This window comes from Caloenas nicobarica, chromosome 29 (genome assembly GCF_036013445.1).
Source record: "Caloenas nicobarica isolate bCalNic1 chromosome 29, bCalNic1.hap1, whole genome shotgun sequence".
In the NCBI taxonomy this organism is placed as follows: Eukaryota; Metazoa; Chordata; class Aves; order Columbiformes; family Columbidae; genus Caloenas; species Caloenas nicobarica.
This window is the reverse complement of record NC_088273.1, coordinates 2,837,928-2,861,749: the sequence shown is the minus strand read 5'-3', so window position 1 is coordinate 2,861,749 and position 23,822 is coordinate 2,837,928. Positions and strand designations below refer to the sequence as shown.

The following is a 23,822-nucleotide window of genomic DNA, read 5'->3' as shown; positions in this document are numbered from 1 at the left end:
TTTCGAGGGACTTCGGGCTGGTTGTTCAGGTGTTGCTTGTTGGTGACCAGCACCCACACAGATGGTGAATAAGGCAGGGTCCCTCTGAGCACCCGCCATGGCCACCCAAGAGTTTGTGTGGGAGGCGGTCAGTGGCAGTGACCACCATCAGCTGGGGCTGCCTCCCAGCCTGACCAGTATGGCCCCGCAGAGTCACCACAGCCCGGGCACCACAGCCCACTTGATCTACAGAGCAAAACCCCCAGCTCGGGGGCTGTGGGGAGCGTGGGGACAGGGTGCAGGAACGGCAGCCAGGCCAGTGCAGGTGTGCTCTCTCTAGGGAAAGGCTTTGCGGGGAGATGGGATGTCCCAAGAGAAGAGCAGGACACAGTGTGTGTGTGCAAGAGAGACATGGAAACAGTCTGTCATGCTGCCGGGTGCCAGCTTGGGGCTGTTGCCTCTTGGAGCCACCATCTTGATCACTGTCCTCTCACCATGGCTCAAAGAGCTTTTTCTTCCCCCCATGGAAGGACACCAGATGAGTAGGTCAGAAGTCCAGGTGTGCACTGAGGGGACATGTGAGCATGCACATCCTGTGTGGGGGGAAATGAACCCAAATGAGCACAAATGCCATCAGCTGTTCCTGTGGGTGCCATGGAGGCCTGTGGGACAGTGTATTGAGGTGACTTCATGCTGGGACTAACTTCCCCAAGAAACCACCTGAATGCAGCACAGGGATGTGCTTCCTTGAACTGAGGTCAGTGTGACCTCCCTGGAGACCTGCATCAGCTCCACCACCCAGAAACAGTTGCTGCCCAGCTTTGTGACTGACAGCGGCACCATCTCTGCTTGCAGCACTGTCACTACTATTTCCTGCAACTCCTCCATGTAGTGAGTGTTTTGGTGTTGTTTTTTTTGTTTTTTTGTTTTCTGGCTGCCACATCCTGCGACCAGTGCTGGGCCCTAAGGCACCCACTGCATTTTGCAAGAGTCATGGTCTGGATGGTCTGTCTCCAGAAGGCAGCTGCACCTTGGCTATGGGCATTTCTATCCCCTACACTCATCACTTCATTCTTGCCCCAGATACAGTTTTGTGTTTCAATTTAGAGCCATTTGCCCCCTTCCTGTTCACATGTGTATCCTGTGAATGCATTGCTGCTCTCTACCCCAGTGTAGACGGGCACAAGGCCTTCTCCACCAGCTCCTCTCACCTCACCAGTGCCACTGTTTTCTACAGCACCCTCATCCTTGCCTGTGGGATGCCCAGAACAGCCCTCCCGAGACAGTTTGACAAAGCCTTTTTTCTGCACCATCCTCACATCCCTGCTCAATCCCCTCACCCACAGCTTAAGGACCAGAAAGTTTGGGCAGAAGTGGGGCACTGAGAAAAATCACAGAATCACAGAATCACAGAATGTTAGGGATTGGAAGGGACCTCGAAAGATCATCTAGTCCAATCCCCCTGCCAGAGCAGGAACACCTAGGTGAGGTTACACAGGAAGGCGTCCAGGCGGGTTTTGAATGTCTCCAGAGAAGGAGAATCCACAACCCCCCTGGGCAGCCTGTTCCAGTGTTCCATCACCCTCACTGAGAAGAAGTTTCTTCTCACATTTAAGTGGAACCTCTTGTGTTCCAGCTTGAACCCATTACCCCTTGTCTTACTGTTGGTTGTCACCGAGAAGAGCCTGGCTCCATCCTCGTGACACCCACCCTTTATATATTTATAAACATTGATGAGGTCACCCCTCAGTCTCCTCTTCTCCAGCTCCAGAGCCCCAGCTCCCTCAGCCTTTCCTCATAAGGGAGGTGCTCCACTCCCTTCATCATCTTTGTGGCCCTGCGCTGGACTCTCTCCAGCAGTTCCCTGTCCTTCTTGAACTGAGGGGCCCAGAACTGGACACAATATTCCAGATGAGGTCTCACCAGGGCAGAGTAGAGGGGAAGGAGAACCTCTCTCGACCTACTAACCACTCCCCTTCTAATACACCCCAGGATGCCATTGGCCTTCTTGGCCACAAGGGCACAGTGCTGGCTCATGGTCATCCTGCTGTCCACCAGGACCCCCAGGTCCCTTTCCCCTACACTGCTCTCCAACAGGTCATTCCCCAACCTGTACTGGAACCTGGGGTTGTTCCTGCCCAGATGCAAGACTCTACATTTTCCCTTGTTATATTTCATTAAATTTTTCCCCGCCCAACTCTCCAGCCTGTCCAGATCTTGCTGGATGGCAGCACAGCCCTCTGGCGTGTCAGCCACTCCTCCCAGCTTGGTGTCATCAGCAAACTTGCTGATAGTACACTCAATTCCCTCATCCAAGTCATGGATGAATATATTGAACAGTATTGGTCCCAGAACTGACCCTTGAGGCACTCCACTAGATACAGGCCTCAATGGTCAGGAAAAAATGGTCAGGAAAGCTTGGAGGTGCACAGAGAGCCCATCAACATGTTGGCCTGCTGCTCTCTTCTGGAAAGGCCCAGAGGACCTGGAGAGCATTTGCTGTGTCCCAGAAACTTGCCTGGAAGGTTGGGTTATGGAGAAAACTTTTGGTGCAGGAAGGTGCAGACGGGTGCTGGTGGAACTGGCTGGTGTCACCATGAGACATGTCTCAAACACCTCAGAAAAGCCATGGTTCTCAGGGGGGTTGCATGGTGCTCTGAGAAAAAAAAAAAAATCAAAACAGACTTATCATAGAATCCCAGAATAACTGTGGTTGGAAGAGACCCTCAAGATCATTGAGTCCAACCATAACCTAACTCTAGCACTAAAGCGTGTCCCTAAGAGCCTCGTCTATCTGTCTTTTAAACACCTTCAGGGATGGTGATTCTACCACCTCATTGGTGGTGTTGTTTCAAAACCATTTCTGTGAAGAAATATTTCGTAATATCGAACCTGAACCTCCCCTTGTGCAACTTGAGGCCATTTCGTCTTGTGCTGTCACTTGGTACTTGGGAGAAGAGACCAACACTCTCCATTCTACAACCTTTTTCAGATAGCTGTAGAGAGTGATAAGGTGTCTCCTCAGCTTCCTGTTCTCCAGACTGAATCCCCCAAGGTCCCTCAGCTGCTCCTCATAAGACTTGTGCTCCAGACCCTCACCAGCCTTGTCACCCTCCTCTGATCTCTCTCCAGCACCTCGATGTCTTCCTTGTCATGAGGGGCCTAAAACTGACAACAGTACAAGGCGATGATCACTTCCCTAGTCCTGCTGGCCACGCTATTCCTGATACAAGCTAGGATGCTGATGGCCTTTTTGGCCATGTGGGCACATGCTGGCTCATGTTGAGACCCTGTCAATCAACACCACCAAGTCCTTTTCCACCAGGCAGCTTTCCAGCTGCTTTTCCCCGAGTCTGTTCATGGGGTTCTTTCTGGCCCACATGCATGGCTAGGCACTTGGCCTTGTTAAACTTCAGACAATTGGCCTCAGCCCAACCATCCAACTGGTCCAAATCCCACTGTAGAGCTTTCCTACCCTCCAGCAGGTCAACACTCCTACCCAGCTTGGTGTCATCTGCAAACTTACTGAGGGTGCACTTGATCCCCTCATCCAGATCATTGATGAAGAGATTAAACACAACTGGCCTCAATACCAAGCCCTGGGAAACACCACTCGTGACTGGCCACCAACTGGATTTGGCTCCATTCACCACAACTCTTTGGGCATGGCCAAAGCATCCTTGTATTCCTCTTGAGTCTCCTGCCCCTCCTTCCAAAGGTTATAAATTCTCCTTTTATTACCGAGTTCCAGCCGCAGCTCTCTGTTCAGCCAGACTGGCCTTCTTCCCCGACGGCGTGTCTTTAGGCACACACACAGCAGCTGCTCCTGCGCCTCTCAGATCATGTTCTTGAAGAGAGACCAGCCTTCCTAGACTGCTTTGTCCTTCAGAACTGCCTCCCAAGGGACTCTGCCAACCAGCCTCTAAACAGATCAAAGTCTGCCTTTTGGAAGGCCAATGTAACAATTCTGCTGACCACCCTCCTCGAGTCCAGCTCCCGTCCCCGCACAGGACAACCCCACAGTTCACACCGTGTGTCAGAGGTCGTTGTCCAGTCTCTTCTTGAACACTGTCAGGCTTGGGGCTGTGACACCTCCCTGGGGAGCCTGTTCCAGTGCTGCACCACGCTGTGGGTGAAGAACCATTTCCTAATGTCCAACCTAAACCTCCTCCAGCTCATCTTCCTGCCATTCCCTTGGGTTCTGTCATTGGTCACTAAAGAGAAGAGTTCAGTGCCTGCCCTTCCTCCTCCCCTTGTGAGGAAGCTGTAGATCATGATGAGGTCTCCTCTCACTCTCCTCCAGGCTGAACAAACCAAGTGACTTTAGCCTCTCCTCATACGGCTTCCCCTCCAAATCCTTCACCAACCTTGTAGCCTCTTCTAGACACTCTCTAGCAGCTTAATATCTTTTTTATACTGTGGCACCCAGACCTGAAAACAGTGTTCTCGATGAGGCCGCAAGAGTAGACCCTAGACCATAGATAAGGACCTTAGATAAAGATCAATGAGATACTGCTGCAATCACCTCTTCTACAAACTGTAAAACAATAAACTATACCCTTAACAAAAAAAAACCCCTAAATTTTATTATAAGATTTTGAAATCGTTCTCTATAACTACAGTAGGAAACCTCTCTAATTAACTGTACAAGACTAGAAGACAATTACAAGAAGAGACATGGTTTCTTAGAGCTTTTTTCAGTATAATGAGCCCCATGGTGTATTTGGTGATGAGTCCTTGAAACTCAGGTGCTGAGAGGAGATTGCACAAACCTTGCCAGAAGTCAAAGTCAGAAGAAAAAGGTACTAAGTTCCCTGAAGTATTAATGAGTTCCACTGAGGGCAAGTACCAGCAAAGCCTCCCCAGGGACTCGTTAGAGCAGAGAATTGGAGGCCATGATGGCAGATAAACAAAGGGTCATGTGCAGGCAGCTGAGGTGCTGAGAAAAGCCTGGTTTTGTTGGATGAAGCAGAGAGGCCAAGGCCTGACCCCCAGCCCCTGGGAAGGCAGATCCTGTCCCTCACCCATTGCTCAGGGCTCCTCCTGGGGCAGGGGGATGTGGGCTGTGTGATGCTGAGTGAAGGACAATGGTGTGACAGTTCCCAGCCTTCCTGGGGGTGTGCAGGGAGGCCATGAGGTGCCCCCAGTGCCTGAGGACAACACGTCTCCTCATAGGCCTTGGTGGCAGAGATGACTGCCATAGCCAAGGGGACAAAGACTTGGGTTCTCTTGGTGACATCCAGCCTTGCCAGTGCCCTTTGCCATCTCCACCACAGGTTGTCCTACACTGTCCCACAGCTGCTTCTGTTTCCCTGCAGGCTGCAGACACCAATCTCGCTTCCTCCCCTTGCTCTCACCCAGGTATTTCCATACATTGACTGATGTGTCTCCACTCTCATGGTCTGTTCCTTGAAACACAAGGTGGTGGACTGATCTCATGCTCCTTCTGAATGATTTCTTGTACCACAGCACTACCCTTTGAGTGACATTTCTTCCTTCTCATGTCCAGTTTCCACATTCCAAGCTGCGCTGTGTGGCAGTGTTTCTCTCCTCTCCTGTAGAAAAGAGGACCCTGAAAAGTACTGACCTGTCAATCTCTTACCTTTGCCTGGGAAGATCATGGAACAGATCCTCCCAGAAGCTGTGCTAAGGCACAAGGAGGACAAGGAGGACAGGGAGGTGATTTCAGACAGCCAGAAGCAGAAAGGAGAAGCCATGACCTCCAGGCAATGGGAAGGGGAATCCTGTCACTCATACACGGCTCAGGGCTCTTCCTGGGACCATGGGATGTGGGTGTGCAAGGCCGTGGGAAGGACAACACTGGTACAACAACTTCCAGCTTCTTCATTGGGCCTCCAAGGAGGCAACGAGGCCCCAGTGCCATGAGGACAACATGTCTTCTCCTAGGCCTCAGTGGCACAGACAACTGCCATGGCCAAGGGGACAGAGACCTGGGTTCTGTTGGTCCCTTCCAGCCTTGCCAGCACCCTTTGCCATCTCCATCACAGGCTGTTCTACACCGTCCTACACCTGCCCCTCTTTCCCTGCAGGCTGTACACACCCATCTCGCTTCCCCACCTGCTCTCACCCCAGCATTTCTGTCCCTTCACTGATGTGTCTGCACCCTCACTGGCTGTTCTTTGGAACACAAAGCCATGGGCTGATCCAGCTCCCTCTGGGTGACCTCTTGCATCACAGCACTGCCCTTCTAGTGACATTTCTTCCTCCTGATATCCAGTTCTCACCTTCCAAACTGCACTTCATCACTTTTTTTTCCCTATTCTTTTTTTTTCCCATTACCAAGGAAAGCTCAGCCACCTGAGTAACTGCCCATCAAACAGAGAACCCAACCTGTTAGTCTTCTTGTCATCTTGCACTCGAACAGAGGGAAGTAATCTCACAATGATCTTCTAAATCCCAGGACTGCTGTTGGCCTTTCAGCTTCTCTGATAGACACGACCATGTCCCTGCTGCTGTCCCATTATGTACTCAGATGAGATGAACATGACAATCCGTCTCCAAGGCCTCTTCCTGGGTGGGACCTGTAGGTACTTAGGCAGAGGTTCTTTCCCAGCCGTGTCCCTGCTGCTGGCCTGTCACCTCCAGAGACAGAACTGACCTCACTGTCCCCTTCACAGCCACACGCTTCTGACTGGATTAGGAGACACTGACACACAGCTGATGTCATAACACACCATGCCCATCCATCAACCTCCTATGGCCCAGGACCTGACCAGATGAATGTATGCTTGTATTATGGAAGTTATCAAATGTATATCCTACTAACGATTTGAGCACATAAACATCCCAGTGCTGCATCCAGGCAGATTCCTCTGGTATGTAACATCCAACGTGAAGTGACCTCTAGACACTGTCTGCCCCACAGGCCTTCATGGAAGCTCAAGGAATGGCTGTTTATTTTCACTTGGGCTCATCTCATCTCGGGTTCCTCTCACCTCACATACATGATGTGCATGCTAACGGCTCATCTGTTCAATGAAAACCTCCTGTTGCCACTTCCAAAGGATGGGAGGTACCTCAGCCCTAAGGTGTGTCCCCCTGCTCTGTCTTCATATGAAGTGTCCCCTGTCATATGGAATGGGCACAGGGATCTCTGTTCAAGGAAGCACATCCCAGTGCTGCATTCACGTGTTTATCCATGGGATGTTACTCCCAACATGAAGTGACCTTGAGACACTGTCTGTCCCATGGGCCTTCGTGGAATTCCCTGGAATAACTGATGGTGTTTGTGATCACTCGGTTTCATGTCACCTCATGTAGATGATGTACATGTTCACATCTCATCTGTACAAAGCAAACACGGACTGCTGAACTACTCATTCGGTGTCCATCCATGGAGAGACGAACAACCTCTGTGGGCTGGGGTGAGAGGCCAGTGCTGGAAATCGTGGTTCTGAGGGGCCAGTGCATGACGATTGTCATGAGGCCCCTTCTGCTGGGTGTCCAGTGCACACGGGCACAGCCCAGCCCCTGCTCTGCTGGTCCTGCACGTCTCTGGCAGGAGGCCTGGCTGTGAGAGGACACTGCTGTGTGCCCAGCCCTGCACACACACACTGTTTATCTCTACACTGGTGTTTCAACCTTCAGGCTGCATTCTTGTGCATGTTGCTGAGAGAAACTTGAAGAAGACAAAAGCTTTCAGGCACTGCCTTCAGAAGATCACTTTTCTTTATAGAAGCACTGTTACGGAGGCCAGCTCTGTCACAGAAGTGCCCATTGCCTGTCCCTGCCTGTGGTCACAGGGCTGACACACAGCAGGACGGTGACCAAGCTGCCACAGTGCTAAGGTTTGCACCAACACAAGGGATGAGAAGGAGCACGTGGCAGTGCAATGAGAACAGCTCTAGAAGACCAAGGCCTGGTGCTCCCTCTCAGTGTTGCCATGAGGGACTCTGTTCCCCTCCAACAATGCACAAGGGAATCATCCCTGCAGCTCAAAAAAGGCCTTGGAGGAAGGATATAGTGAAAAACAAGTCACTACAGGAACCTTTATTTTGTTTAGAGACAAGGGGAGTACTGCTCCGCATTTACACAACCAATGCTTATAAAAGAAAAGCTGACAGAGAATTAGAAAGGAGATGACAAAATTATCACAATAAGAAAACAACTAATAACAACATAAAATCCAGACGACATGCTGGACCTGTGATTAGCTACATTAAAACTCATATAGAAGCAGATGGGCAGTTTATTGCTCCAGAAAACACTAAGATATGAGTTTCCACAGGGCACCCTTGAGCTCCTGGTTCCTCATGCTGTAGATGAGGGGGTTCACTGCTGGAGGCACCACTGAGTACAGAACACACACCACAAGGTCCAGGGATGAGGAGGAGATGGAGGGGGGCTTCAGGTAGGTAAACATGGCAGTGCTAATGAACAGAGAGACCACGGCCAGGTGAGGGAGGCACGTGGCAAAGGCTTTGTGCCGTCCCTGCTCAGAGGGGATCCTCAGCACAGCCCTGAAGATCTGCACATAGGACACCACAATGAAAACAAAACACATAAAACCTAAACAGGCACTGACCACAAGAAGCCTGATTTCTGTGAGGTAGGAGTTTGAGCAAGAGATCTTGAGGATCTGGGGGATTTCACAGAAGAACTGGTCCACAGCATTGCCCTTGCACAGTGGCAGTGAAAATGTATTGGCCGTGTGCAGCAGAGCATAGAGAAACCCAGTGGCCCAGGCAGCTGCTGCCATGTGGACACAAGCTCTACTGCCCAGGAGTGTCCTGTAGTGCAGAGGTTTGCAGATGGCAACGTAGCGGTCATAGGACATGATGGTGAGGAGATAATACTCTGCTGAAATGAAAAAGAGAAACACGAAGACTTGTGCAGCACATCCCAAAAAGGAGATGGCCTTGGTGCTCCAGAGGGAGTTGGCCATGGATTTGGGGAGAGTGGTGGAGATGGAGCCCAGGTCGAGAAGGGAGAGGTTGAGGAGGAAGAAGTACATGGGGGTGTGGAGGTGCTGGTCACAGGCTATGGTGGTGATGATGAGGCCGTTGCCCAGGAGGGCAGCCAGGTAGATGCCCAGGAAGAGCCCGAAGTGCAAGAGCTGCAGCTCCCGTGTGTCTGCGAATGGCAGGAGGAGGAACTGGGTGATGGAGCTGCTGTTGGACATTTGTTGTTGATGAGCATGGGGCACTGTCACAGGAGCAAAAGACAGTGACAAGTTAGGGGAGACTTCTCTGAGCAAAATCAAAGCCATTGCTTATGCACCCTCCCCCTGCTCCACACCCCCTTGTCCTTTTCCAGACCTTCCTTCAGCTCCGTGGCTGAGCCCTGGGTGGTGCTGGCTGGAGGTGCCGTGAGGAGCAGGACCTGTGCCCGCTGGCTGCCCAGGAGTCAGCCCTGCTCTGCAGCAGGGGGGTCATGGGAACGGGGGCAGGGGCCTGACCTGGGGTTCAGCTGTGTCAGATGGAACCGTTCCTGCTGCAGAAGGACCTGTCAGCGTCTGCTCTCCCAGTGATAAGGAACCAGGATTACACAAGGCAGTTTGAGATTTTGGGGTTTTTACAGCTTCCTGCAATTGCCCTGGAGAATGTTCTTCTATCTCAGAAACCCTCAGCATTTCTGCTCCATGTCTGTGGGTCAGTGCAGATTAAGGGGACCTGCTCTGTCCCTCTGTCTTGCTCCAGCTGCCCTGGGCTGGCACCTTTCTGAGATGGAGGCTGATCACACTGCCATGTTACCCTGAAAAGCCACCAGGCCCTGCTGAGAGCAGAGGGACCCACCTATGACCATGACAAGTCTCATCCTTTCCTAAGGTCTCAGCACCCCACGTTTAGCCCAGGACACACATGGCTCATTTCACAAACCCAACGGCATTTTCGCTGTTGTAGCATCTCTGTGTTTCTCCATGGGGCTTAAGATAACACTAAGGTGTTATAGCACAGGTTTGCATCCTGGTGGGGAGCTCACAGCTTGGATGGAAACCTCAAGGACATAGTGAAGTGTCCTAATAATGGCATTTGATTAAGGGAGACTCAGCTCATTCCCCAGACCCACAGACTGCATTGCCCACACCCCACATGTCAGAGGAAAGCTGGGACAGGTGTTCCCATGGACACAGCTGCAGGAAAGGACCCACAAGATCAGGCTGTGACTCTGCAGCTGAAACTCCCATCCCCAGAGAGCCTGACAGCAAGAACCAGATCACAACAGTGACCCAGAGCAGTGGAGCAAGAAGGAAAATGCGGTGAGGGTGGGTGTGAGAGAGGCCAGGGCAGAGGCAGCCGGGCACTCAGACAGCGTCACCCTTCCCCAGCTGTGCAGCCACCTCCCACACACCAGCATTGCCGGGCAGCTGCTCTCAGCCCCTGTGCTCTGCAGAGGGAACTGGAGCTCTGGCTGCACAGGAGCTGCTTCATGCCTTGGAGCCCCCGGCCCTGAGGGCAGAGGCTTTGCTGGGTGGGAGAGGAGGCGAGGGGGCTGCTCACAGGAGGGATCTGCACTGCAGGGGATCATACTGAGTTTTCTCTGTTCTCCCTCCCATAACAATTCTGGGTTTAGTTTCCCCTCATTTCTGGTCATTTCCCTGCCGTCTGGAGATTCTCCCACTGAGAAGTGTTTCCCTGTCCATGTCTTTTCCCTTTCAGTGTCCACGGACCCCATTCCACCCTCTGTGCCCTCACCCTGGCCCTACAGAAACCTGCCTGTTTGCAGGGCACTGCCTGGAGGCATCTTCCTGTTTGCAGGTTGGAAAACAGGACAGGTCAGATTAAGGCTGATGGGTCCAGCAAAGGTGATGCAGGTGCTGTCCAGAGGCAGAGGGGTGGTGAAGGGATGTTATGAGCCTTCCGGCAGACGTACTGATCACTCAAAGTTGCAGTTCAGGAGTCTCAGTGACTTTTATAAGCATGAGGGCTCATTTTCATTTTATCCTTTCCTGCACCCCCCCACCCCTTGGGATAGGAAACAGAATAGACAGGGTCAGGAAAGCTCCTTATCTTTCTGGTAGTCCTCGCATTGATCTTGTCCTTAGGGCATCCCCTTGGAAAAACGCTGGGGGTGATCTGGAGCTGTGAGTAGCCCTGACCCACAGAGGACTCTCTCCACAGCAGAAGCACCTTTCCTGCCCTGATACCGGTCGCTTCTTCTGCCCACAGCTTCTCCCCACAGCACCATGGGGATCCCTCCGGGCAGGCTGAGTTCTGACCCTGGCAGGCGGCGGAGTCGCTGCCCCGGCACAGCCCTGGGGTGCAGGGACCCTGCTCTGCAGGACAGCCCTGGGCACCCCTGGGTGCTCCCCCCTGCATTCACCCTCAGCAGAAGGTGCCGTCATGCCCCATCCCTCTGACAGTGCAGCAGGGAAGCACTGCTCTGGAGCATGTTCTTCTCTACAACTGATACACTGTGAGAAAGACCTGACAGATCCTGTCAACTGTGAGATGTACCACCTTTAGGAGATCCCTCCAGGAAATGCAGCTGCGTTGTCCTACAGACAAAGACTTACCATGTCAGGACTGTGAAGATTTGTCTCTCATCAAATCCTCAGCAACCTACCACTCCACATTGCCTTTAATCTCTCTCTGCCTGGCTGCTCTCCCGTCAGCATCCCCAGGCAGAGCCCTCAGCCCCGCTGCGCTTTGCAGAGGAGCTGCTCCTGGGCAGAGCTGTCTCTCTGCAGCACTGCCGCTTGCCATGAGCTCCCTCTGTCCCAGGAGCCCAGCCCAGCTCAGCAGCACAGGAGCAGCCCATGATGTCCCTTTCTCTGTCCCCTCTGGGCTTCCTCCAGATGTCTCTGGGGCTCCAGGGTCACATCTTCAAAACAACCTGAAGTAATCAGAGATGTTGATTCTCTCTTCTCTGCACAGACACTTCTTTCCGGCACTGTATTCTTCATATTAAAAAATAAATTTTTATGAGAATCACCTTTACTTGTCCCGCCACAGACAGGACACCAGGAAGATTACAGCCAAGTACCTAATTTCTCCAAGCGAGGGGAGGAATATCTCCAGTTGAATCAATTTAGGCATTTTATTCTGGTTTTATATTCCTAGGGCTAGAAAGACATTCAGCAATCATTTGACCATGTCATGTCTCTGATCTGAAGCAAAGCCTTTGCACACATGAGGTCTTGCACACTTGGTACCAGGTTCCCTTGTGGCAGGTCAGAGCTGGGCTGGTGCCACAGCTGGGGTGGTTCAGCCCAGATGTGAGGCAATGTCCTCAGCCAGGGACCTGACTGGGGGAGCTGGAGCTGTCAGTGTTGCAGACAGAGCTGTGACACGGATGGAATAAACTGCCAAGGCAGGGTGGCAGAATCTAGTTCATCTGGTCTTCAAGGACAGCAGCCTCCAAGCACAGCAACAGTCCAGATCAAAACTCAGTCTAGACCTGTAAGGACATTCAAGGACCCCATAAAGACAGCGTGTGGCCATTGATGAATTTAATAAGAGAAAGCGGTGAGAATCTCTGTATCCTCTTGTTCTCCATCTTCACCAGCATGTTCTCCCAGGCCACTCAGCCTCAAGGCAGGAATCTGGAGGAGAACAACCAGCAGTGGGTGGGGATCAAGTCAGGGCTCACTGGACCTAACACAGTCCTGACCAGTCCATGGGACAGGAGGGGCAGCATCCCAGGAGCTGAGACAGCAGGACCATGTCACAGGGAGGCCACTCTCCACCATCTCTGAAAGCTCATGGAAACTAGGGGGACTCCCTGACCACTGGCACCTCTCACGCAGTGTGTGCACTTTTCAAAAATGGCCAATGAGTGAGCAGGGGAACTCAAGGCTGTGCCCCAGAGCATGTCCACTGGGACCCCATTTCTGGGTGTCTGAAAGAGAAGGTGATGGGGTTTACCCAGGGGAGGTTGTGCCTGTCCGCCCTCTTTGCTTTCTGTGAGGAAAGGACAGGGTTGTTGGTTGTGGGGAGAACACTGATGGTCTGTTACCTGGAAGTCAGGAAGACATTCATCATCATCCCCTGCAATATTAGAGTGTCCAAGTTAGGATATTATGGTCTGTGTCAGTGTGTAAGTCGATGAGTAAAAAGCAATCTGGATGGTTGGGCTTGGAAAGGTGCTATAGGAAGGGAGAAACTTTGCAGTCATGAGGACAGTCAAGCACTGGAAGCTGTTTCCCAGGCATGTGCACTCACTCTGTCCCAGAAAGTGTCCAAGATGTGTTTGGATAAAGCCCTGAGTAATCTGGTCTGACCCTCCTTTGCGCAGGAGGTTGGTCAAGACACCTCCCAAGCTCCCTTTGAGCCTGGCTGATGCTGTCCTTCCTTCCCCTTTGTATTTTCCATTTAGGGAGAGCTCTCAAGTTCTCCCTGACCACAGAACTAATTCACATGAGGTGCAGGGCTGCTTTACAAGTACCCGAAGCATGCCGGACCACAACTTTTGCATCCCTTTTCATTTGCCCCAACCCAGGGTCTCCTTTTTTTTGCTCTCCTCATGCCCAACTCCTTAATCCTTTTAGAGCAGGTTGCTCAAGAGGTGTCAGCATCCATGTACGGAGTCTGCACATCAGCCAGACATCAAAGTCACCATCAAGAGTCTTTTACCCCAGGAAGGGGAAAACTTCTAATGCAGGCACCGAACCAGTGCCCAGCCTGCCTGGAGAGCCAGGACAGTTGTGCCACACAACAGCAGCCTCTGAGGGAAGCTGGAGGTGATGGGAATTGAAATGGTTTCAACCCAAATCATAGAATCATAGAATCATAGGATCATAGAATCATTTAGGCTGGAAAAGACCCTTAAGAACATGGAGTCCAACCGTAAATCAAACACTGCCAAGGCCACCACTAAACCATATCCCTAAGTGCCGAATCTCCACATCTTTTAAATACTGCCAGGAATGGAAGATAAAATTCTGACCTGGCAGGACACCATTAAGTGCAGTTAGACATAAGATACTTGTCATGCCTGTGAGTTCAGACCTCATTGGCAGAATGTCTCAGAACCCCTCAGTGAAGAGGGCAGGGTGTTGGGGAGATGGGAGCACGTTTCAGTTTCCCAGATCCCAGGACAGAGCTCAAGCCATCCTTCCCTTGAACTCTGGCATCCAATTTCTTGAGATGCAAAGCTGGTGGGCCTTCTGTGGATAATCATGTTAAAAGGCGTGAATAATCCTTCAAGTGTTTGTGTAATTTGTCTAGGCATGTCAGTTTTTCAAGAAAAAAAAGTTTAACATGCTTATATTTAAATATCTGTAAAAAAGTACTCTGCATCTGTGGTAGCCCCTCTGGCAATGGCAATTCAATAGGTATTTGCACTATAAGGCTTCATACCTCATCCACAAGTACACATCTAAGTGGTTCAGATGAAGGGTGGTCTGGCAAAAGTCACCCTTTGTGTCCCCAGGTGCACGGACACTGCTCATCTGCCTCTGCAGAGAGCGGCAGAAGCTGGATCCCCTTCTCAGGACAAACTCCTTCCAGGAGAGACACAGCCACAGGGGTAACTCATCAGGTCTTTACAGCATTTCACTCAGCATCAGTTTTGACATCTTGGATGCTTTTCTGTGACTACCCTTTCTGCACCAATGATCATTAAAAGACAACCGTTTACTAAGCCATGGTCATAAAGAGGCTGTTAGGACAAGAAAGCTCACCATGAACTCTGGAGAGAGCGAGTAAGTTTCTAATAAGCAGCAGGAAGAACCAAGAAGCTCAAGGTCTCTTCTGAAGAGTGGGAGCCCCTGAGCAGCAGACATTGGCCACGTGTAGGTGTGGGAGAGGGTCAGGGCACGTCAGGGAGAAGCAATGAGATGGCTGATGGTTTAGTGAACCCTTACAGCCATGTCTGAGACCAGAAATGGAAAGCAGTTGATGTCTGCAGGTGGAGGAGGAATAGCAGGAAGATTTTCCTGGGAATATGGAAGGAAGAAAGGCTGCTCTTGGGCTAATCATATATGGTAGTGACATTGCATCTTGTGGGCATGGCTGTGCCTGGGAGATGGGGAATGGCTGCTGCTGGGGTGGCTGTGCTCAGTCATGGCCCATGAGCTGACCCTGCTCTGCTCCTCTCTTACACTGCCCACACTTGCACGGACCTCAGGAAATATCCATGAACCTGGTGGATGCATGAACCTCCTGCAGTGATGGGATATGGATCCAAATAGAGGATCCAAGCAAGTTTGGGACTGGGACATTGAGGTGATTGGTGACCATTGCCAGGTGTATGAAAGAAGCTGGAGGAGTTGTGAGGAACTCCCAGGCATTTCCAGCTCCACAGAAAACCAGAGCCTTGCAGTTAAAGCAACAGCACTTGACATAAAACCCAACCCCAAAAGACAAAACACCTACACTGACCACAGGCAAATCCCTGAAAAATATTTGAGAAATACTTACCAAGCCCCAGGGGTCAGAGCTCAGCCATTCTGGTGATAAACATGCATCAAGGGCTGACATGGCATCAGAGCCACCTCCACATTGCCCTCACCACCTGTAACCAGTGTCTCCAAGTCTTTCCTTCACCAGCCTCCAGGGACAGGGACCTCAACTGGTTGTTTCCTTCACCGCTGTGTCAGTGCTGGCCCTTCATGGGGTCCTAAACACCCTCAGAAACTTGAGTTCTACTTCTGCCTTTCACTTCATCAGAGGTTTGTTCATTCTTTCAGTAGCTGCAGTTCAGGATCATGGCAGCAGAGGGCTCACTAACATCCAAAATGCCCTTACAAGCCAAGGCTCTGTGCATCATTTTCCTAAAGGCTTCAAGCCTGGTGTTCATGATTGGGGAGATTTCAGGAATAGCCAAACAGAGAGCATTTCCATAATAAATAGCAATACATCAGTACTTCTTCTATTGCCTTCCCCTGTCTCCCTCCTCTCCATTTCCAGAAGAGGCGATATCTTATTGATCTGGAGCATTTTCTGATGAAGACAAAACAATATGTGTAGGAAAGTGGGTGCCTGATGCACCACTTGAGTGAGGAGACATGCCAGGGCAGCTCAAGAGGAATCACACTCCTCTGGAGCACAAGGCTGTCCTGCAAGGCTTCTCAGATTTCCTGAGCTCCTTCACCCATCAGACTTCCATGTCACCACCTCTATCGGCTGCTGTCTCCTAGTATGTCAAAGTCGTCTTCTCTGGTGTACACCAGCCTGTGCTCTGCTGCTGCCCTTCCTCCCTTCCCTCTGGTGCCTGGGACCCCACTGTTTCCTGGTCACCACAGCCAAGGTGGACACTGATGTTCACATCCCTCACCAGCTCTTCCTTGTTTCCCTGTTCCAGATCCAGGTGAGCATCACCCTTGTTGGCCCACCAGGTAGACATGTTAAGAAGTCAGCCCAAGATCCTTTGGACTGTTGGTATCCACAGCTTTGCCTGGCCAGTGAAAGTCAGGGGGATTTCAGTTCCCCATAGGAACCTGCTCATTGACTGGAGACTTCCTCAGGTTGCTGACAGAAGATCTTTTCCATTTCTTCTCCATGATCAAGTAGTTTGTAACACCCAACATGATGTCACCCTGTGCTGGATTTACATGGCGAAGTCTTGGAACTGGGGGTGAGGGTGGGTGTGCTACAGTTGTCACCTCTCTGAGAAGACAACTGCAGTTTGACCCATGTCAGACAGAGCTGATTTCAGCTGGCTCCAAGATGGACCCACTCCTTGCCAAATCTGAGCCACTCAGTGATGCTGGCAGCACCTCTGCGATATTGTATTTGAGAAAGGGTAAAAAATGCTGCACAACAGCAGGTGGGAGAGAGGAGGGAATAAATGGGAGAGAAAAAGCACTGCGGACACCAAGGTCATATCCCACAGGACCCAAGTAGGTCCCTCAGCAGGCCAAAGCCTGCTCTCCTGAAATCCTGCTCTTTGCCTTGTTATCATCTTCCAGGAGCCTCAACTCCACTTTCTCATCCCCGACTGTTACATCCCTGACCAACTCTTTCTGGTTTGTAAGTGTCAAGTCCCACAGGGCACCTCACCTCACTGACTCCTCAGTCATCCATTTCAGGAAGATGTTGTCAATGAGCTGCAAAACTCTCCTGGATGGCTGGTACCTTGCAGCTATTGGAATATCTTAGATCTGCCACGAGGACACAGGCCTGGAAAACATGAGGCTTCTTTCCTTTGTCTGAAAGAGGTCTCATCTAATTCCTCTTCCTGATCAGGGAGCCTGTAGCTGATGTCCAGTCACCACAACATTGCCCATGTTTTTCTGCCCTCTCATGCTGACTCTTCAACCTTCATCTGACATTATCTATCCCCAGGCAGAGCTCCACGCATTCCTGCTGCTCTCCCACATGAAAGAAAACCTCCCCTCTAAGTCCAGACCTCTGGCATTATGAGTATCAGTCCCCCAAGACCCCGCACTTTGTCCAGGAGGGGCTATATGTGGTGTCCTGTAACTCCTCATGCAATTATCTTGGGAGAGACACTTTCATCCAGATAAGCCATCTGCATGGAAACATTAACAGTTGAGCAAACGGAGCTTCAGCCCAGGGAGAGTCCAGACCTGGAGAAACATTGGGGTCGCCTATCAGAAAGCTCTGAGAGCCCTGGAGGCCAGGGACCCTTTACTTTGGGGTCACCGGGGGCTCCTGAGGTGACTGGTCTCTGCCTCGGCCAGAAGTTGAGGGGCTGAGACTGCAGCAGTCCAGGGAGAGTCCAAACCTGGAGAAAATTGGAGTTACAGCACAAGGAATCTCTTAAGTTTTAAAAGGAGAAGTGGCCAGTTCTGTATCAGGGCAGGAGAATAACCCCATCCATCAGGACAGACCAGGACCTGACACGCTGAGCAGTGACCCTGAGGAGAAGGGCCTGGGCACTACAAGGGCCGCCACACAAGCCCGTGCTGCACGCTCACCATGAACAAGGCAGCTGCACACGGGGCTGCATGAGGAGGAGCGTGGGGCCCCAGACACCTGGAGTTCCCATCCCATTCGCTTCAGCACTGGTGTGACCCCACACACACAGGTGTGTGCCAGTGTGCAGGTCCCCAGTTTGGAGAAGCAGGGAGGAACTGGAGAGTGCAGGGCTCTGCCAAGGCAGGGTTCAGGACCTTGTGCACATGGTGTGGGATGCTGAGGGACCTGGGCTGCTTTGGCCCAGCAGCGCTGGGGAGGCTGCAGCAGTGTAGGAGTAGCGTGAGAGTGCTGGAAGGGTGGTTTCAGAGAGGGTGGAGGTTTTCTTCATAGTGGGAAACAGAATAGGAAAGAAATAATGGCACAAAATGCAGCTGGGGAGGACCAGGCTGGACATGAGGAGAAAGGAATGTGAGTGGAAGGGCAGTGCTGTGGTGGAGCAGGTCACCCAGAGGGAGTCTGCATCAGCCCAAGGCTTTGTGCTTCAAGGAAGAGCTGGGGAGGACGGAGAGATCTCAGCAAAGGAAGGAAGATGCTCAGACAAGAGCAAGGTGGGGTAGCAGGGGGGATGTCTCCAGCCTGCAGGGAAAGAGGTGCAGGTGATGCCACAGCATAGGACAGGCTGTCGTGGAGATGGTCAAGGGATGTAAAAAGGCTGAAAGCCCCCAACAGACATGAGCTCCTTCTCCCCTCAGCTATGGCTGTTCTGTCCACCTCTGATGCCTGTGAGGAGACACCTTGTCCTTACAGCACAGGGGCCTCATGGCCTCCTTGTCCCCAGCCAGGAACCCGAGAGGTGTTGGACCATAGTCCTGCCCTTGGCCTTGCACAGCCCCACATCACACTGCCCCAGGAAGAGCCCTGGGCAACGTGGGAGGGACAGGATCTGATTTCCCAGAGTCTGGGGGTGAGGGATTGGCCCTTTGGTTAATGAAACACATCCAGGTTTACTCAGCATCAGAGAGACCTTTACTTTGCTTTTCCTGACCTTTCGTCATTGACTCCAGTTTTCTGCTCTAACTGTCCCTGGGGATGGTTTCTCAGTTGTGTCCCTCATTGGGACCCATTAACATTACAAGAAACTTTGGAGTTTGCATCTGAGTTTGACTTCTTGAGAGGTATATTCAACTGCCTCTCAGGGTCTGAGGCTCATGGACTCAGCACCAAAGCCACCAGAGGGGTCATTAAAGTGCCTGGGGCTGCTCCTGTGCTGCTGAGCTGGGCTGGGCTCCTGGGACAGAAGGAGCTCATGGCAAGCGGCAGCGCTGCAGAGAGACAGCTCTGCCCAGGAGCAACTCCTCTGCAAAGCGCAGCAGGGCTGAGGGCTCTGCCTGGGGATCTCAGGGAGACGAGCAAGGCAGAGAGAGATTAAAGGTGGTCAGGATTGGGAGGATGACTGAGAGCTCACTGGAGGAGAAATCTTTGCAGCCCCTTGACATGGTAAGTCTCTGGGTCCAGGGCAATGCAGTTGTAGCTCCTGGAGGCATCTCCTAAAACTAGAACAGCCACAGCTTTTCGTATCTGCGTGACCTCTTGCATCACAGCACTGCCCTTCTAGTGACATTTCTTCCTCCTGATATCCAGTTCTCACCTTCCAAACTGCACTTCATGACTTTTTTTTCCCTCTTCTTTTTTTTTCCCATTACCAAGGAAAGCTCAGCCACCTGAGTAACTGCCCATCAAACAGAGAACCCAACCTGTTAGTCTTCTTGTCATCTTGCACTCGAACAGAGAGAAGTAATCTCACAATGATCTTCTAAATCCCAGGACTGCTGCTGGCCTTTCAGCTTCTCTGATAGACACGACCATGTCCCTGCTGCTGTCCCATCATGTACTCAGATGAGATGAACATGACAATCCGTCTCCAAGGCCTCTTCCTGGGTGGGACCTGTGGGTACTTAGGCAGAGGTTCTTTCCCAGCCGTGTCCCTGCTGCTGGCCTGTCAGCTCCAGAGACAGAACTGACCTCACAGTCCCCTTCACAGCCACACGCTTCTGACTGGATTATGAGACACTGACACACAGCTGATGTCATAACACACCATACCCATCCATCAACCTCCTATGGCCCAGGACCTGACCAGATGAATGTATGCTTGTATTATGGAAGTTATCAAATGTATATCCTACTAACGATTTGAGCACATAAACATCCCAGTGCTGCATCCAGGCAGATTCCTCTGGTATGTAACATCCAACGTGAAGTGACCTCTAGACACCGTCTGCCCCACAGGCCTTCATGGAAGCTCAAGGAATGTCTGGTTATTTTTCACTTGGGCTCATCTAACCTCGGGTTCCTGTCACCTCACATACATGATGTGCGTGCTAACGGCTCATCTGTTCAATGAAAACCTCCTGTTGCCACTCTCAAGGGATGGGAGGTACCTCAGCCTTAAGGTGTGTGTCCCTGCTCTGTCTTCATCTGAGATGTCCCACGTCATGTGGAATGGGCAGAGACATCTCAGTTCAAGGAAGGACAACCCAGTGCTGCATTCACGTGTTTTCCCATGGGATGTTCCTCCCAACATGAAGTGACCTTGAGACACTGTCTGTCCCCCAGTCCTTCACGGAAAACCCTGGAATAGCTGATGGTGTTTTGGCTCACTCGGGTTCATGTCAACTCACATACATGATGTGCGTGCTCATATCTCATCTGTACCATGCAAACATGGACTGCTGAACTACTCATTCAGTGTCCTTCCATGGAGGGAAGAACAACCTCTGTGGGTGAGAGGCCAGGGCTGGAAATGGTGGTTGTGAGGGGCCAGTGCATGATGATTGACCTGAGGCTCCTTCCCAAGGGGTGTCCAGTGCACAGGGGCACAGCCCAGCCCCTGCTCTGCTGGTCCTGCAGGTCTCTGGCAGGAGGCCTGGCTGTGAGAGGACACTGCTGTGTGCCCAGCCCTGCACACACACACTGTGCAGCTGCACAATGGTGTTTCATCTGTGGGCCACATTCTTGTACATGTTCTTGACAGAAACTTTGCAAGAAGACCTAAGCCTCCAGGCACTGCCCTAAAAAGATCACTTTTCTTCATAGAAGCACTGTTACGGAGGCCAACTCTGTCACAGGAGTGCCCATTGCCTGTCCCTGCCTGCGCTCACAGGACTGACACACAGCAGGATGGTGACCAAGCTGCCAGAGCACTCAGGCCTTGCACCAACACAAGGGATGAGAAGGAGAGTGTGGGAGTGGAACGAGAACAGCTCTGGAAGACCAAGGGCTGCTGCTCCCTGTTAGTGCTGCCAGGCTGGGACTCTGTTCCCCTCCACCAATACAGACAGAAACTGTCATTGCAGCTCCAAAAAGGCCTTAAAAATAAAACAAAAAAAAACCACTGCAGAGCCCTTTATTCTTTTTAAAAACAGAGAGAAAATGGCTCCTCATTTCCATAGACACTTGGTCAGAAAAAAAGGCAGACAGTGAATTAGGAAAGGAATGACAACTTTATGACAAAACACAACCACAATAACAAGAAACACATTGAATGTAATGAGTTACCCTATAACTGCTATGCGGAGGGTGAGAGTTTGTTGCTGTTTCTTATTGAAAAAGTGCAGTTATCAATTTCCACACTGAATCCTGGAGCTCCTGGTTCCTCATGCTGTAGATGAGGGGGTTCGCTGCTGGAGGCAGCACTGAGTACAGAACAGACATCACCAGGTCCAGTGAAGGGGATGAGATGGAGGGGGGTTTCAGGTAGGCGAAAATGCCAGTGCTGATGAAAAGAGAGACCACGGCCAGGTGAGGGAGGCACGTGGAAAAGGCTTTGTGCCGTCCCTGCTCAGAGGGGATCCTCAGCACAGCCCTCAAGATCTGCACATAGGACAGCACAATGAAAATAAAACACATAAAAGCTAAACAGGCACTGACCACCATAAGCCCAAGTTCCCTGAGGTAGGAGTTTGAGCAGGAAAGCTTGAGGATCTGGGGGATTTCACAGAAGAACTGGTCAACAGCATTGCCCTTGCACAGTGGCAGTGAAAATGTATTGGCCGTGTGCAGCAGAGCATAGAGAAACCCAGTGGCCCAGGCAGCTGCTGCCATGTGGACACAAGCTCTGCTGCCCAGGAGGGTCCCGTAGTGCAGGGGTTTGCAGATGGCAACGTAGCGGTCATAGGACATGATGGTGAGCATAGAATACTCTGCTACTATCAAGAAGGTAAACGAAAAGAGCTGTGCAGCACATCCTGTGTAGGAAATAACCCTGGTGTCCCATAAAGAATTTGCCATGGATTTGGGGAGAGTGGTGGAGTTGCAGCCCAGGTCAAGGAGCGAGAGGTTGAGCAGGAAGAAGTACATGGGGGTGTGGAGGTGCTGGTCACAGGCTATGGTGGTGATGATGAGGCTGTTGCCCAGGAGGGCAGCCAGGTAGATGCCCAGGAAGAGCCAGAAGTGCAAGAGCTGCAGCTCCCGTGTGTCTGTGAACGGCAGGAGGAGGAACTGGGTGATGGAGCTGCTGTTGGACATTTGCTGTTTCTTGGAATGTGCACTCTTCAAAAAAAGAAAAAACAACGTAAAATTAGGACAAACTCCTCTTAGCAAAGCCACATCATTTTTTATAGATATCACCCCAATAGAAATGCATTTCGTTTCTCTGTTGTGTGCTGGCTGAGTGTGCTGTGAGGAGCAGGACCTCTGCCCATGTGCTGCCCACCAGCCAGCTTTGCTCTGCTGCAGTGAGGACATAGGAGCTGGTTTGTGACAGCTCTGACGTTCACAAGGAATGGCAGATGTAATCCACCTGCAATGAAAAAGTTTAATATCTGTCCTCATGGCTGTCAAGGGCTTGGGCTGCAAAGGAGACAATTAGCATATTTTTATAAATATTTTATCTGGGTTTTTTTATTTTCCATCACCACATCAGGTGAGTGCTGTTTTTTCAGGGGTAGAAATCCTAATTTCTATGATTGAAAATGTGATGAATCGAGAGACAGGAGAGGCAAAAAGGCTCAGCTTTCTCTGGTGCTTTATTGAGTCAGACAGCAGAAGTCTCCATCAATATTTTACTCATCTGTCTGTGCTTAGGTTTGTGCTGCCATTAAAATGACTTCAGACACAAATTAATCTAATTAATCCAAACAACTGTACTCATACTGGAGCAGGGGAGCCCTGTTTGAAAGGGCAGATCTGCAAACTCTTCTCTATCCCAGCCCAGAGGTGGAGATGTGATGGAGAGAGCAGGACACGACCCCTCACCCAGAGAAGCAAAGGACTCTGGCAGGAGAGTGCGGACCCCAAGGAAAGGCTCAGCACTCCTGGCATCCTACAGCAGAGCTGGGCCTTTCTGGGGGCAGCTGGTGAGCCCAGCAGGACAGGTAGAGCAGAGTCAGGGCTCCTGGAGATGGGATGTGCTAAAGGGACAGTCCGATCATTGCCCAGCAGACAACCCCCAGCAGCCACCTGCAGAGCAGGAGCAAAAGAGCTCCTGACCAGCCCCTGCTCTGCTGCCTGGAGCTGTCCCTGCCTGCAGCTGTGTCTCCTCTTGTCAGTGTCACAGACCCCATCGCAGCCGCTGTGTGCTCAGCTCTGCCCTGCAGACCCCTCCCAGCAGCCGGGCACTGCCCAGGGGCAGCTCTGTGTGGGCCGGCTCTGATGGGAACATCAGACCAGCCCTGATGAGGCTGGAAAAGTCATCCTGATGCTTTCTGAAAGCCAGGGTGTGTTTAGTTGTAATACTCACAGCTTTATTCACCTCTCAGAGTAAGATTTCTGGAATTTCCATTCCTCCTCCTGAACTGAGAAAATAATTTCTGTGTCCTATTGCCCACCCAGACAACTCAGAGTAGGTGATTGATGGTACAAGATTCTTCTCTTTCAGGTAGCCCCTGCCTTGCTGTGCTTTCTTAAAAGTAGCCTGGCAGATGTCCTTTAGTGGTCTGGAGCTGTGAGGAGCCCTGACCCACACAGCGCTCTCTCAAGAACAGAAGGACCCTGCACTGACCTGACACAGATTGTTCCTTCCATGCAGAACTTCTCCACACACAACCACGGGGATCTCCATGGGCAGGCTTAGTGCTGACCCTGACCAGCAGTGGAGTCCTTGAGCCGATACACAGC

General features: G+C 51.5%; 2 protein-coding genes across 2 annotated transcripts; both read right to left on the bottom strand.

The window, feature by feature from the left end:
* Window positions 1-8,206: 8,206 nt before the first annotated feature.
* LOC135999609 (olfactory receptor 14J1-like) lies at window positions 8,207-9,121 on the bottom strand. The gene has a single exon (XM_065653173.1). It carries the CDS (start codon window positions 9,119-9,121, stop codon window positions 8,207-8,209), a length of 915 nt encoding a protein of 304 aa, XP_065509245.1.
* An 11,101-nt stretch (window positions 9,122-20,222) lies between these two features.
* Window positions 20,223-22,232, bottom strand: LOC135999596 (olfactory receptor 14A16-like). The gene is made up of 2 exons (XM_065653159.1): window positions 21,322-22,232; window positions 20,223-20,265 (listed from the first exon to the last, which is right to left on the bottom strand). Exons 1-2 carry the CDS (start codon window positions 22,230-22,232, stop codon window positions 20,223-20,225), a joined length of 954 nt encoding a protein of 317 aa, XP_065509231.1.
* Between the last annotated feature and the right edge of the window lie 1,590 nt (window positions 22,233-23,822).